Source organism: Clavispora lusitaniae, assembly GCF_014636115.1.
Source record: "Clavispora lusitaniae strain FDAARGOS_655 chromosome Unknown tig00000185_pilon, whole genome shotgun sequence".
NCBI lineage: Eukaryota > Fungi > Ascomycota > Pichiomycetes > Serinales > Metschnikowiaceae > Clavispora > Clavispora lusitaniae.
The window spans coordinates 513841-526895 of NW_027093979.1; the positions used below are offsets into that span (position 1 = coordinate 513841).

Consider the following 13055-nt stretch of genomic DNA (forward strand, 5'->3'; position numbering starts at 1 on the left):
TCACAGGCTAGTTTGTCGCGGACTTATCGATGGCTTTTGGTTTCTACGCTAGCCCTTCTTCGATTACGGCAAAGACACGATGACGAACAGAGAAAGTCCCAACCAATCTCCACGAGTATGTTTGGGCTGCCTTCACATTCGTATGCCGGAGCCTCCTTAGCTTAGTGGTAGAGCGTTGCACTTGTAATGCAAAGGTCGCTAGTTCAATTCTGGCAGGGGGCACTCGGATTCTTTTTTCTCTCACATTTTTTTATTGCCTTTGGAATCGCCGCGCACATGACCAATATCACGTGCATTACACTCCACTCTTTGCTCCTCAGACTAACATGCGATTTCTGATTTAGCCCATTCTTCAAGCCTCCTTTCTTTTCTGAATATATCATGTTTCGGGCAGGCCTAATGCGGCAATATCCGCGTCCGCTGTACGCCGGCCGAACGTTTTCTCTCCTCTCGGCGAGAAAGTACAATCGCCACCTTTCACATCACATCCCGCCTACTTTGACGTTCCGCCGCAACATCGGCTTTGTCAAAGTTTTGGCTCGGGCAGCAAAGATCCCGGCGTACATCGGGGGAACCATGGCCGCAGGCGGGTCTTATGTGGCATACAAGATGGAACAGGCGTCCAGTTACACCTCAGACCGGCTAAATTCCATCAAGGATTACACGGCGGACTTTTTCGACCGCACAGGCGATTTTTTCAAGCAGATGAAGGGCGATGGGTCCGAGGGGGGAAGCAGTGGCGGCGACGGCGGGCCTGGTGGGGACAACACCACTGCCTTGGGCGCAACAGCCGCTGCCATGGGTTTATCTTCTGAAGATGAGACAGACGTTGAAAGCGGGACCGAAGACGACGAAGAAGACGACGAGACGTTGATTGACCAAGACGAAGACGAGCAGCTAGACTTGGATAACGACGACACGGCGGACCAGATGCTCAATTTGACCCGGCAAATGATCGAGATCAGAAACATCTTGACTGCCGTCGACAGCCAGTCCGAAACGTTGAAGCTCCCATCGATTGTGGTTGTGGGATCGCAGCTGAGCGGCAAGTCGTCTGTTTTGGAGGCGATCGTGGGCCAGGAGTTTCTTCCAAAGGGAAATAACATGGTCACGCGTAGACCCATCGAATTGACGCTTGTCAATGCGCCCGAGAGCGCCAGCGAGGTGGCCGAGTTCCCAGCTTTGAAGATGTTCAATGTGACAGACTTTCTGCAGGTGCAGAAGACGCTCTTCGACTTGAATATGGCCGTTCCTGCGGCAGAATGCATCTCCAACGACCCCATTCAAATTACCATCCGCTCGCCCAAAGTGCCTGACTTGACTTTTGTAGATTTGCCCGGATACATCCAGGTTGAAGCCGCGGACCAACCGCTCGAGTTGAAGCAGAAAATTCGTGCGCTCTGCAATCGGTACTTGGAAGAGCCAAACATCATTTTGGCGATCTCTGCAGCCGATGTTGACTTGGCCAACTCGTCAGCTTTGCGTGCTGCCAAATTGGCCGATCCTCGCGGTGAAAGAACCGTTGGTGTTGTCACTAAATTGGACTTGGTCGAACCGGAAAAGGCCAGGGCGATTTTGCTCAATCGGAAGTATCCATTGCGAATGGGCTATGTGGGCGTCATTACTCGTGCTCCTCCGCCACTGGGCACACTGTCAGGAGGCTTATTTGGCCGTCGTCAGGTTACGGGATACCAATCTTACGTAGCTCAACAGAACTTTGAGTTTGGGTATTTCAAGGAGCATCGCAGCGAATTTGCCGGCACTGTGACTGGCTCGCGCAACTTGAAGAAGAAACTTATGAAGGTGTTGGAAAAATCCATGTCTGCGTCTCTCCGGCCTACACATCTTGCTATCCAGCGGGAGTTGGAAGAAACAGCATACCAGTTCAAAGTCGAATTCAATGACAGGCCGCTTACGCCACAAATGTATTTGGCCAACAACATTGATTTGTTGAAAGTGGCGACAAAGGAATTGAGCCAGCGATTTTCCCGCAACGAGTTGAAAGCGCTTCTCAAAAGCGAGCTTGATCAACGTGTGTTGGACTTGTTGGCGGAAAGATACTGGAACCGCCCTTTTGAAACTCTCACATACGACAAGCTCGCATCGACAGAACCCAACTTGCGTGAGTTGAGCCAGCTTGTTTCGGTTGATGAAGACAGCTACTGGCACAAAAAGTTAGACTTGGCCACGTCATCGTTGACTAAACTGGGCGTGGGCCGCATGTCCACTTCTCTAGTGACAAATGTTGTTGTCACCGAAGTCAACAACTTGGTTGATCGTACACAACTTTCAAACCACCCCATGGCCCGGAGCGCTGTGGAAGAAGCAGCCAAGGCTGTGTTGAAGTCGAAATACTACTCTACAGCCGATCAAGTGGAGAACTGCATCAAGCCGTACAAGTACGAAGTGGAGATTGAAGATCGCGAGTGGGACGTGAGTCGGGAGAATGCAGCACGGCTTTTAAAAGAGGAGATGAGCCAGTGTGACGCAGCACTAGCCAATTTGAAGAAGCTGGTTGGTGGACGCAAGTTGCAGCAAGTCGTCAAGTACTTGGAGAAACTCCGCAGCCTGAAGCTGGACGTGGATGTGGACTCAAACGAGGCGCTTGGATTCTCGAAAGCTTTGATTGAAAAAGGAAAACAGGCCATGTTCATGGACGAGCGAATGAAGTTGCTCAAGATGCGCCATCTGTTTGTGAAAAACTCGAAAAAGTGCAAGAGCAAGGACAACAAGTACCAATGTCCCGAGGTGTTTTTGGATGCGGTGTCGACAAAATTGACCTCGACGGCCATTTTGTTTTTAAATGTCGAGTTGCTCAGCGATTTCTACTACAATTTCCCGCGGAAGTTGGACGACGAGTTTTTCGGCACTTTGACTCCGGAGCAGTTGGAAAGCTTTGCAAAGGAAGATCCGAAGGTGAAGAAACACATCGAGTTGCAAGAGCGCAAGGACCTTCTTGAAATGGCCTTGAGCAAAATCGAAGGTGTCCTTGTTCTCCAGAGACAGAAGACTGGCCAGGAAAGCCGGTGGTGGTGAGTGTGGATCACATGAAATCACAAGTGTCAAACGGTCAACTTGCTGTGTACATAAATTGAAGGACACCTGGCTGTGATTAAATAATGATAGACCACCATAATGATATATCCAGTGAAGAACAGTGTAGCAGAAGTTTTCGAGTCCGACAATAAAGACTGAAAACATGATAAATCGAAAAAAAAAAGAAAAAAAAAAAAACCTTTTTAAACTGTAAAAAACAGAATGTTGTTTAGGTACAGAAGAAAAGATGAAACAGATGATATGAGGGAAATTCTTGTAATTCTGACTTGTCAGGAGATTTGAAGTTACTTAAATCAATTTCTTTGCAAGATAATTATCCAACAAAGGGAATTATCTTTCTCAATGCACAGAATATACTCTACACTGGGCAAATACTCTATGATATTAATGAAATACATGACTGAATTATGTGCAAAATGTCTTGGTTACACGAACCCAAGACACAAGTGAATGACAACCTATGCATCTGTGCTTGTGGAATGAAGGGGCATTCCAAGCGTGGGATGTCCGCCGCCCATCGTCCCAGGCTTGTTGTGAACCGGAATCAATGGAGCGCACGCACAACACGCTCGAACAATGTGTCCATGCCCATGCCGTCCGTGTTGGCGAACACAGGCTGTAACGATGCAACGTCCACGAGAGCATGGCCTGTCCACGGACCCTTCTCCGCAGCCGCATCGAGCGTGCGGGTCTCGGCTGTCCTCGTGTACATCATGTTGGCCGCAGCTCTTGCACCCACCAACATTGCCTCCATCTGTGCAGCAAGATCTGTTTCTGGTGCCTCGAGAGCCTTGGCAACAGGCGCAAGAACGCCCGCACGAGCCTCGGTGTCAACGAAAACAAATCCCAGCGGCGTGGCCACCACAGAGGCCACACCAGTAGAATGTTGAGCCACGTGCACGGGCTCCAAGGAGTCTGGATGGAACACGAGGATCTTGCCGCGGATCTCGGGCTCGGGCGTAGCCACAAGCGTGTTACATGCCATTGCAACGAGATTGCGCGTCGCATCCACCGCCATCAAGTTACCTGCGCCTGGCGAAGACACACGAGCAGCAAGAGCCGTCACACGGCCGCGGACCATGTCAAACAGCACAAGCCGCGTTGCCGAAGCAATCACCAAGTACACTCCCACCAGCGCAAGCAGCTCCACGGGCAGATCACAAGCAGGCAACGCCAACGGAAGCGGCGCAAGCAGCTGCGGATCGCGGGCAGTAGACACACCGCCGTGGGCCACCACGAGCACAGATGCGTCAGTGCTGAAGCATGCGGCCACAGAAGCCGCCGGCGCGCCCGAAGCGGTTGCACGCCGAAGCGTCCACACCGTTTGTGCCGCCCGAGCGTCCAGGGCTGCGCGTGGGCGCCACACACGAATGCCGCCGCGCACGTCCACGGTGACGAAGCTGGCGTCGGCGCCCGCGTGCGGCCCGGCCACCAACGCACCCACGCGCGTGGCGCCGTGCGGATCAACAATCTTCAGCGCCAATTCCCAGCCGCGCGGCGTGGTGCGCCAGAACTTCAATGCGTGTGCCTCGTCGTGCTTCAGCATCAAGTTGTCGTGCGACAGCGCAGGCATGCTGTCGAACGTGGCCATCCAGTCGCCATCGGGCGAAAAGGCCACATGCAGCACGTTGGGGTCGACAAGCTTGTGCTCACTGCGCACGCGGCCCATGGCAATCTGTGGAGCCGCATGTTGCACGAACGCCTGTTCGCCGCGAACGAGGTCGAATGCCTGGATGGCGCTGCCCCGAGCAAAGTAGAGGTGGCGCGTCGTAGGGTGCACAACGGCAGGAGCTGTGATATCGTGCGCAACCACCAGGCCGTCGGCGCCCTTTGACCACTTCCGGCGAGCACGCGCCGTGACCTTGCGCACGGCCACCGCGTAGGCGGGCCGCACAGGGCTGACAGCAAGGCGCGACTCCAAATCCACGCCCAGAACAACAACAACCTCATGCAATGGCGTGCCGTGGCCGTCTTCGATGCGCAAAGCCAACAGATAGAGGTCTGGTCTGCGCGCGTCCACGTGGATACGGTCGATGGCGCCGCCAAGACGCGGGAGGAACTGGGTGTTGTCCAGGACCAAGTGCCAGAACACAAGCACCTTCTCGGAACCGCCCGAAACGAGGTAGGCGCCGTCGCGCGAGAACTCTACGGCACGCACGGCCTCCATGTGCCAGCGGAGCGTGCGGGGCGCGGCGGCCGGGCGCACGAGGAGAATGCTTCCGCTGCGGGTGCCAAGCGCAACTGCCGCGTCGTTTCCCACAGCCATGGCCGTGATAGGGCGCGCGGTGTGGGGAAGAACATGCAGCGGGGCGCTGTAAATGTTTTTGCAGCCACTGCCATTATTGCAGCCACTGCCCTTCTTGTTCCCGTCTGCCTGGTTCTTTTTTGATTCGGCTTCGCCTTCTGTCTTGGTCTCCGCCTTCTTCTTTGTCTCTGCTTTTGTCTCCGCCTTCTTTGTCTCTGCTTTTGTCTCTGCCTTCTTCTTTGCCTCTGTCTTTGTCTTCTTTGTCTCTGTCTTAGTCTCTATCTTCTCTGTCTCTGTGTTTTCTCTGACGCTTTCGCCAAGCGGATAAAGCTCGACTGCAGTCTCCAGCGCAAGCGCCAACCAGTCGTCGCTGACGGCGTGTGCCACTACCCCTGTGCGCGAAAACAAGGCCTCGCTGCGGGCGCTCTCGCGCTCAATCTCGTACAAGGTAAAGTCGGTGCCGGTCCGCGCCGCGGCAAAGTAGTGGTCTTTGCCCACGCTGAACACGTCGCACAAACCGGGGATTGGCGGCAAAATTGTTTGTGTTGCAACAACAACCTGCTCAACCTTCTCGCGCCAGTTGATGTGTTTGACTTCTGTGTCTGTGAACACCACGATCTGCGAGTCATTGCTAGGGTCTAAGTAGACGCCGATCACCTGAGACAAGTCCACGTTCACCGTGCGGATGCATTGCCTTGTTTGGAGAAAGTAAACCCTGATCTGGTGTGCCAAAACGACAATGGTGTGCTTGCCGTCGGGCGCTGAAAGCGCGGGGAACGAGCTGCCGCCGGTATTAACCACGGGCTTCCCGCCCAGTGCCATGGTCACGGCCCATTTGTCGAGCATCTGTGCCATCGTGTGTGTGTGTGTGAAGTTGTTTGGCGTTTCCGCTTCTGAGTTGCGAAGAGAAGTTGAAAAACCTGCGATGCCCGCAGTGCAGACAAAGAGCGCGCACCCGTGCCTCTGGCGCCTCCCATACTTAAGCCACTGGCACCCATCACCTAAACCGCCATCGCACCCGTGCATCCCGCGCACCAAAAGTAAAAACTCTGTTCAAGTCAAAAACTGCTACAACTCCACTTTCACAATGATCATCCCCATCCGGTGTTTCTCGTGCGGCAAAGTCGTTGGCGACAAGTGGGAAACTTACTTGACCTTGTTGCAGGACGAGACCCTCACCGAAGGAGATGCCTTAGACCAACTCAAGTTGAAGCGGTACTGCTGCCGCCGAATGGTGTTGACCCACGTCGATTTGATCGAAAAGTTCTTGCGTTACAATCCTTTGGAGAAGAAGGACATCAACTAGCACCCTGTATTTTAGCAACAATGCACGTCATCATGGGCCTGTGTAGGGCAAAGGAGAAGAGAGGAAAGGGAAGAGGAAACCAGAAACAGCCAGAAGTGGATGTCGTCATCATTGCACATCTAGGCTCGAAGCTTCAGAGCTTGAACCTCGGTCGGCGTCTACATGTTGGGATTTAATGTTTTGAGGAAGCTTCGACAGAAACAAGTCATCTCAATGGTTTGTCAAATACAAGTCATCTCAATGGTTTGTCAAAACAAAGTGCTTGTGTTGCTTTGGATGACTACCTCTCGAGACATTATCAGATAAGATATCTGGCCTCCACTGCTTTAAAGTCAACTCCTTCCTTACCTGGCTCTTCTTTGACCACCTGACTGTTCTTATCTCTTTTTTCCTGGACTTACTTTTTTGTACATTACTTTGGTTAATAAATGCTGCTGAAAGCTCTAAGTAAAGCACTTTGTTGCTTGAAGGAAGGACGTAGACAAATGTGCAATGGCAGTAGTATTTTCCTAAGAAGACTATGACGTTTTCTGTGTAAAATCAGATACTGTCCAATCTCCAAAGTCAACAATGGATAGCCTCTGGGCAAATTAGCGAAGATCATGTTGTCTTTTGTTCTCTGACTTGTCTGACAGCAAATAATATTATCAAAAAATACCTTTAGTGGGTCTCATAATAATCCTCATATTAGGGCAAGGAAGTGCCATCGTACTTGAATCAAACAAAATGTATCATTTCATTATCTTCAATAGTTCATTTTACTTTTATAATGTAAAAGATCCTAATGATTGGGTTGGCTGACAATCATCACAGGATGGACCATAAGATGAGTCAAAAACTGAATGTTCAGTCTCGTCCGATATTAGGTAGATTGGTCAGTATTAAGTTCCTCTTGAGAAAAAAATATTCACCAAACGGAAGATAACATTGGAGGATATATTATTGCATTATTATTTTCGGCATGTATACAATTTTTGACCGTTTCTGTGATATGGTCTTCACGTTGAAGTAATTAAATCTTGGTTAAGCGATGGATGCAAAGTCGAATTGTTATTCATGAAGTCTGTTTACTTAATAAGAATTGCGTGATAAATATGGCTCTACAGCTCTTTTATTGTTTGTACATTCAAATCAACAAGGTCTTTTCAGTCTTCCGCGTAGTTCTTCACTTGCCAACGTCTTCTTTACTCGCTGGCCGCCTGGAGATACTCGTAGAAGTACGCAACTACTCTCAAGTGGTTGGCAATGTCCAGCTTCTCGTCCACACTGTGCACATGAGTTTCTTTCATGACATCCTTGTAAAAAACAGGCGAGTAACGGTAAATGTTCTTGGTCAAGTTCCAGTAGTGGCGGGTATCGGTGTTTCCTGTCATGATGGCAGGAGCAATAATCACAGGCTCTTTGTTTTCAGGGAAAACCAAGTCTTCGTAGATGTGTCTTGTGATTCCCGACAAAAGGTCCCACGACTCGCCCTTTGTTGGGCTCACGGGCGCAGCCTCAAGACTGTGGCCATCGCTTTCAATAACAAATTTGCCCAAGTCGCCTGCTGGCACAACTTCTTGGCCCCACGCATCGACACCCAAACCGTGCTTTTTGGCAACTTTCACCACGCGATCAACAAAGTGATCCATGACCGTCTGGACCTCAGTCTCAATTGACACACGGTGGTTGACGATCATGTGGACGCTTTCGGGCAACGCATTGTTCTTTTCTCCACCACGGACAATGTCTTCGGCCTGCGACGTGGTGATCAAGTACTTTGTCACTGGCGATCTCGTAATAGCCTCCACCACTTTGGAATTGGCCAATTTGTCGTAGCCAGCACGCAAGATCGACTTGCGGAATGCTGTGGGCATCTTGTCTCCAGCATGAACAGCCAAGCATTGCATGTAGCCGAAGATTGGGTTTCTGTCGGTGAAAATCGCCTCGTAGGGGTCTTTTTCAATGATATACGCCAATTCGCCCATGATGCCGATAGATGTGTGTTCCGGTGGAACAGACGAATGGCCGCCAGGTGTGCTGAGCCCAACATTGACGTCAATGTATCCCTTTTCGCCAGTGCCCACGGCCGCCACTACTCTGCCCGTAATGGCATCTTGCATAAGGGTGCTTCCCTCGTCAATGATGGCGTAGATTCCGTCGGCGCCAAATCTTTCAAGCAAGTACTTGCCCAACTCGAGTGCACCTCTGTAGCCCGAAGCCTCCTCGTCGAAGCCAAAAGCAGCCACGATGCCTCTTTTCGGAGAAAAGTCCTGCTCCAACAAAAGCTCCAACGTTTCCATAATCCCCACCAAAATGTTCTTGCAGTCGCTAGCTCCACGGCCATAGACAAAAGTGCCGTCGAAGTGGCCCTCGAATGGTGGATACGTCCACTTGTCCAACGTGTCCTTTTGCACAGGCACAACGTCTTGATGTGCTGTAAGCATGACGGGCTTCAACGACTTGTCGGAACCTTTCCAGTAGTACACAAGTCCGTAGGTGTTGACCTTGACGAGCTCCAAATTGGCGTGCACAAGAGGAAACGTCTCCTTCAAATACGCATGGAAAGCTTTGAATTTCTCCCAGTACTCGGGGTTTTCGTCCACTGGCGGAGGCGAATCGAAAATCTGGGTGTCCACTTGGATAGCCCGGGAAAGGCGGTCCACAGATGCCAACTTGAAGTCCTCGTTGTGCAAAATCTTCAACACTGTGCTGTTGTCCTTTTCAAAAGACTTGGGCCGGCGAATGTCCGCAAGCTGGCAAACGCCCTTGACATTGGTTGGAGTCAGCAAGATGCGCAAGTACCCAAACAAATTGGTGCCAAAGAGCACAATAAGGAATATGATTCCGGTGAGTGTAAGCGCCGCCACTTTTTTGCGCTGTGGCTTGTCATCTGTGGGAAGGCCAATCATGGTTATTGGACAATTGAAGGGAGAAGGGCGTCTCTTTATATGCGCCGAGCGATAAGATGCTGCGGATCTTTGCTGATGGGGTTCCGTGTCACGTGATAAGGGTCTCTTCCAGCAACTCGGCTCCTGTTGGATCTGTCTTTGTTCTTACCCATACTATAACGGTTTTGGGGGACTTGGTTAGTTTTTGAAGGAGTTATTATCTTCTTCAAGTCGGCAGTTCTTGTTTTGCAATGGCGTTGATTAGTAAGTACCTGCATGGCCCAACGGCGGAATTTTAGATAACGCGCAAGCCTCGTAAACGGTAATCACAGTAGACCTTTAGCACCCAAAAATAGCTATACGAGGATTATTGGATCTGTAAACTCATTTGAGATATAAGGGCTCAATTAGCACAATCAATGATTTGTGAAAGACTTGAGTAAACTGAAAGGTACCTATAAACCTATGGGTTTATCGAGGACCTAAAATGATTAGTCTCATTTTTCAGCTAAATATATTTATCAATTTGTCAGACGTATAAAACACTGTCTTAGCTTTGAATAAATTTGAAGAAATAACTTGTGCTAAGGAATGACAGATTTACTTTAAATGTTCACAACGACGTTCTAGACTTTATATAAATGTTCAGAACGACGTTCTAGACTTTATGCATTTTGAATGTCGTCCAAAGCTTTGGAACGCCCTTACTTTTACCGAAGCTCTAGAATTGACGTTTTTACTTGAAACTTTAATAAAAAAACTTCAAATTTGACACATTGACTTGAAATTTCACAACGACAAATACAGATCTTTGGATTCTTTCGGCCTCTACTTTGCATTAATTCAGTAGCAGAGACTGGACTTGACACCGATCTGGCTTGTTTACTCTACGACCACAGTGAAAAAGATGAGACTCAATTTGGATCAACAAATTAATTAATGAGCTGATGTCCTCGTACAAGCTATTTTAGCATAGTCGTAGTGCCCTACAACAGCTCCTCCAATCGTATATACAAGAAATAACTAAATGATCTATGCAAGGAACGCATCCTTCGTTCTAACAATCGTCTGGACAGACCTGTCCTCGGGATTGTAGATACGCACGGGGACAGCGTCTTTAGGGAGCTTTTTGCCCGGGTTTTCAAGAACAGTTCCGGGAACAGTGACAGGCAAAACCTTGGGGAGGTATTGTTTCTTCAACTCGGTGCGCTCTTTTCTCGAAAACACTCCGCCTTCAGAAATAAGACCAAGAATGGTCTTCTTGTCTTCTGGACCGATTTTCTTATTGGCAAACTTGGCCAACTGGCTGGAAATGTCTTCCTTTCTGGCGCTTCTCGCCTCTTCGCTGAGCGTCTTGTAGATGACTCCATTAAAGTCCACCGAAAGCTTGGAGTCAAAGTCTTGCACAAAACTCAAGTACTCGGTCTTTTTCGAGTCAGCCTCGTCAGAAGAAAGCTCGCCTCTTCTGACAGCCAAGTCCAAGTCGTAAATGTAGTTGTAAGTGGCCTGGCCGTAGGCCAACTCGTGACTCTCGTCCTCTGAAAGCTTGTTGGCAACAAATTGCAAACGAGCAGCACCAAGCTTGACGTTTTCTGCCGACAACTGGGGAAGTTTGGCCGCCACGACTTTTGTGTACGCAGCCAAAACCTGAGCGCTGGCCTCGGCCTCCTTTTCGGCTCTTTTCAAAAGCTCCGGTTGCGCCAAGTACTCTTTTCTGGACATGTGTGCCTCTTCCTTGTCGGCTTCTTCGCCTTCCAAAGGAATGTAGCCAAATCTTCTCACGCGGGGCTCAAAGTGGGGCGCAGGCAAGGTCAAGTCTTTTTTCAATGCAACACCAACGAACTTTCTCAAGGGATGGAATGGGTCCAAGTAAAAACGCACGTAGCCCGGTTCCAAAGCGAAAATGGTGTGGTCCTTTCCGATTCCAACGTTGTCACCGGGGTGGATCTTTGTACCTCTTTGTCTCATGATGATTTCTCCAGGCTGCACGAACTGGTTCTCGTAGGCTTTGGGCCCCAATCTTCTACCGGCAGAATCATTTTTGTTGGTTCTGGATCCAGACACCTTTTTCGTGGCGGTACGGATGTGCGTCAAGCTTCCGGCTGGAGACCTGAGTGTGTTTCCCAGTTGCACAAGAGGGCTGATTTGCCTGAGGAAAGACATGGCAACTTTGGCTAGAAATGGGCGGGTGTGAGAGTCTGGTCTAATGGAGATTTTTTTTCGGTTGTGGAAGCGTGTGTGCAGGTCGTACCATGATGTGCGACAGTACTTGAAAGTTAACAGAGACTGCAGTCGATGAAGAAAAAGTAGAATGGTATTTATTGATGTCCATGAGAAAGGTGCCAAGATTGTGGATTACTGAGTAGAAAGGACTTTCATCAATTTCGTTTTCAGTTTCCATGTGATTATAACTTGTGATTGATGATGGAACTTATATTAGATCAAAATAGGTGTGTTACCTAGGCCGTAATTGGCTCTACTGAAGGCATAAGGTCAAACTAGGACTATTCTAGTTGAGATGGTTTCTTTCTTATTACATTCTCTCATTAATTACGCATGCATTTATATATTCGCATTTTTGTATATATTTGCCAATCGTGCAAACATTTCAACATTCGACAAAAATAGGAAAAGTATGCTCAGTAGGACTTACCTCTTTATTCACATTTCCAGTCATTATAAGTTTCTCGTAATTTTGTTGAAGTCAACGCGGCCGTATAAGACCTACGAAAGGAAATACATAGAAGGATTGAATTTCCTTGACAAAGACCATCTTTTTTCTCTCTTGCTTTTCTCGTTTGCAATCAATTAGTAAATTTCTCTGTTAATTTTCAGGCACGGAGTGTTCGCTTGTATCTTCATCAGAAGGGGTACGGCTTGAACCTTCGGTAAGTTGTTCAAAATAAAAATAAAATCAAAGAATCTGTTATTATCTGAAAGCAACAAACTACACTTAAAACTCAATTCAAGCTCCAAAAATATGAGGCCTTTTCATATATTTTTATCAACAGGTACCTGATCCCGTTTTGTCCTCTTCGGTAATCATTGGTTTCGTTATTAAAATACCATCGGATTAGTCAAAGCGAAAAGGTCCGTGATGACAATCCCGCAACATAGATGTTTACTCACATACTGCAGCCATTCAAATATACATTGAGTGACTTTTACTAGGAGATTATCTTTCTAAACTTCGAGGAAGCAAAAAATGCGCAAGCCCGGAATCGAACCGGGGGCCCAACGATGGCAACGTTGGATTTTACCACTAAACCACTTGCGCCGAAAAGCTCCGCGACGGGGAATTGAACCCCGGTCTACCGCGCGACAAGCGGTAATTCTAGCCACTAAACTATCACGGATGATTTCTGAATGAAAGAATCTCAATGGGGAACATATAGTGTAAATACTGTCTTTCCTCGAATGTAACAGTACACAGAAATCCTGCATCTCTTAAAGTCTGACTTTGTATGGTAATCTTTATCAGCTCAAGCCATCTGTGGTCCCAGTATTGTTTTAGCTTTTGTTATTGTAACCTAGATATACGTTGGCTTGTCTCTATACGCAATGGTTCATGTCCTCA

At 48.8% G+C, this 13055-nt stretch overlaps 5 protein-coding genes and 3 non-coding genes across 8 annotated transcripts; 3 read left to right on the forward strand and 5 right to left on the reverse strand. All coding sequences in view use genetic code 12, as the record gives it.

Annotated features, from left to right (window-relative positions):
- Positions 1–150: 150 nt before the first annotated feature.
- Positions 151–222, forward strand: FOB63_005619. Its single transcript has one exon. It is a non-coding gene; the product is annotated as a tRNA-Thr (tRNA).
- Positions 223–381: 159 nt separating this feature from the next.
- Positions 382–3036, forward strand: FOB63_003901 (dynamin-related GTPase; the record flags this gene model as incomplete). Its single annotated transcript, XM_002614542.2, has 1 exon — positions 382–3036. The coding sequence occupies one exon, from the start codon at positions 382–384 to the stop codon at positions 3034–3036; it is 2655 nt and encodes an 884-aa protein (XP_002614588.2).
- Positions 3037–3601: 565 nt separating this feature from the next.
- On the reverse strand, positions 3602–6157 carry NAN1 (Nan1p; the record flags this gene model as incomplete). The annotated part of the gene is made up of 1 exon (XM_002614541.2): positions 3602–6157. The coding sequence occupies one exon, from the start codon at positions 6155–6157 to the stop codon at positions 3602–3604; it is 2556 nt and encodes an 851-aa protein (XP_002614587.2).
- A 232-nt stretch (positions 6158–6389) lies between these two features.
- RPB10 (DNA-directed RNA polymerase core subunit) lies at positions 6390–6608 on the forward strand (the record flags this gene model as incomplete). The annotated part of the gene is made up of 1 exon (XM_066102367.1): positions 6390–6608. One exon carries the CDS (start codon positions 6390–6392, stop codon positions 6606–6608), a length of 219 nt encoding a protein of 72 aa, XP_065958309.1.
- A 1184-nt stretch (positions 6609–7792) lies between these two features.
- FOB63_003904 (Gly-Xaa carboxypeptidase) lies at positions 7793–9756 on the reverse strand (the record flags this gene model as incomplete). The annotated part of the gene is made up of 2 exons (XM_002614540.2): positions 7793–9631; positions 9751–9756. 2 exons carry the CDS (start codon positions 9754–9756, stop codon positions 7793–7795), a joined length of 1845 nt encoding a protein of 614 aa, XP_002614586.2.
- A 754-nt stretch (positions 9757–10510) lies between these two features.
- Positions 10511–11641, reverse strand: MRP7 (mitochondrial 54S ribosomal protein bL27m; the record flags this gene model as incomplete). Its single annotated transcript, XM_002614539.1, has 1 exon — positions 10511–11641. One exon carries the CDS (start codon positions 11639–11641, stop codon positions 10511–10513), a length of 1131 nt encoding a protein of 376 aa, XP_002614585.1.
- Positions 11642–12684: 1043 nt separating this feature from the next.
- FOB63_005622 lies at positions 12685–12755 on the reverse strand. The gene has a single exon. It is a non-coding gene; the product is annotated as a tRNA-Gly (tRNA).
- Positions 12756–12762: 7 nt separating this feature from the next.
- FOB63_005621 lies at positions 12763–12834 on the reverse strand. Its single transcript has one exon. It is a non-coding gene; the product is annotated as a tRNA-Asp (tRNA).
- Positions 12835–13055: the final 221 nt, after the last annotated feature.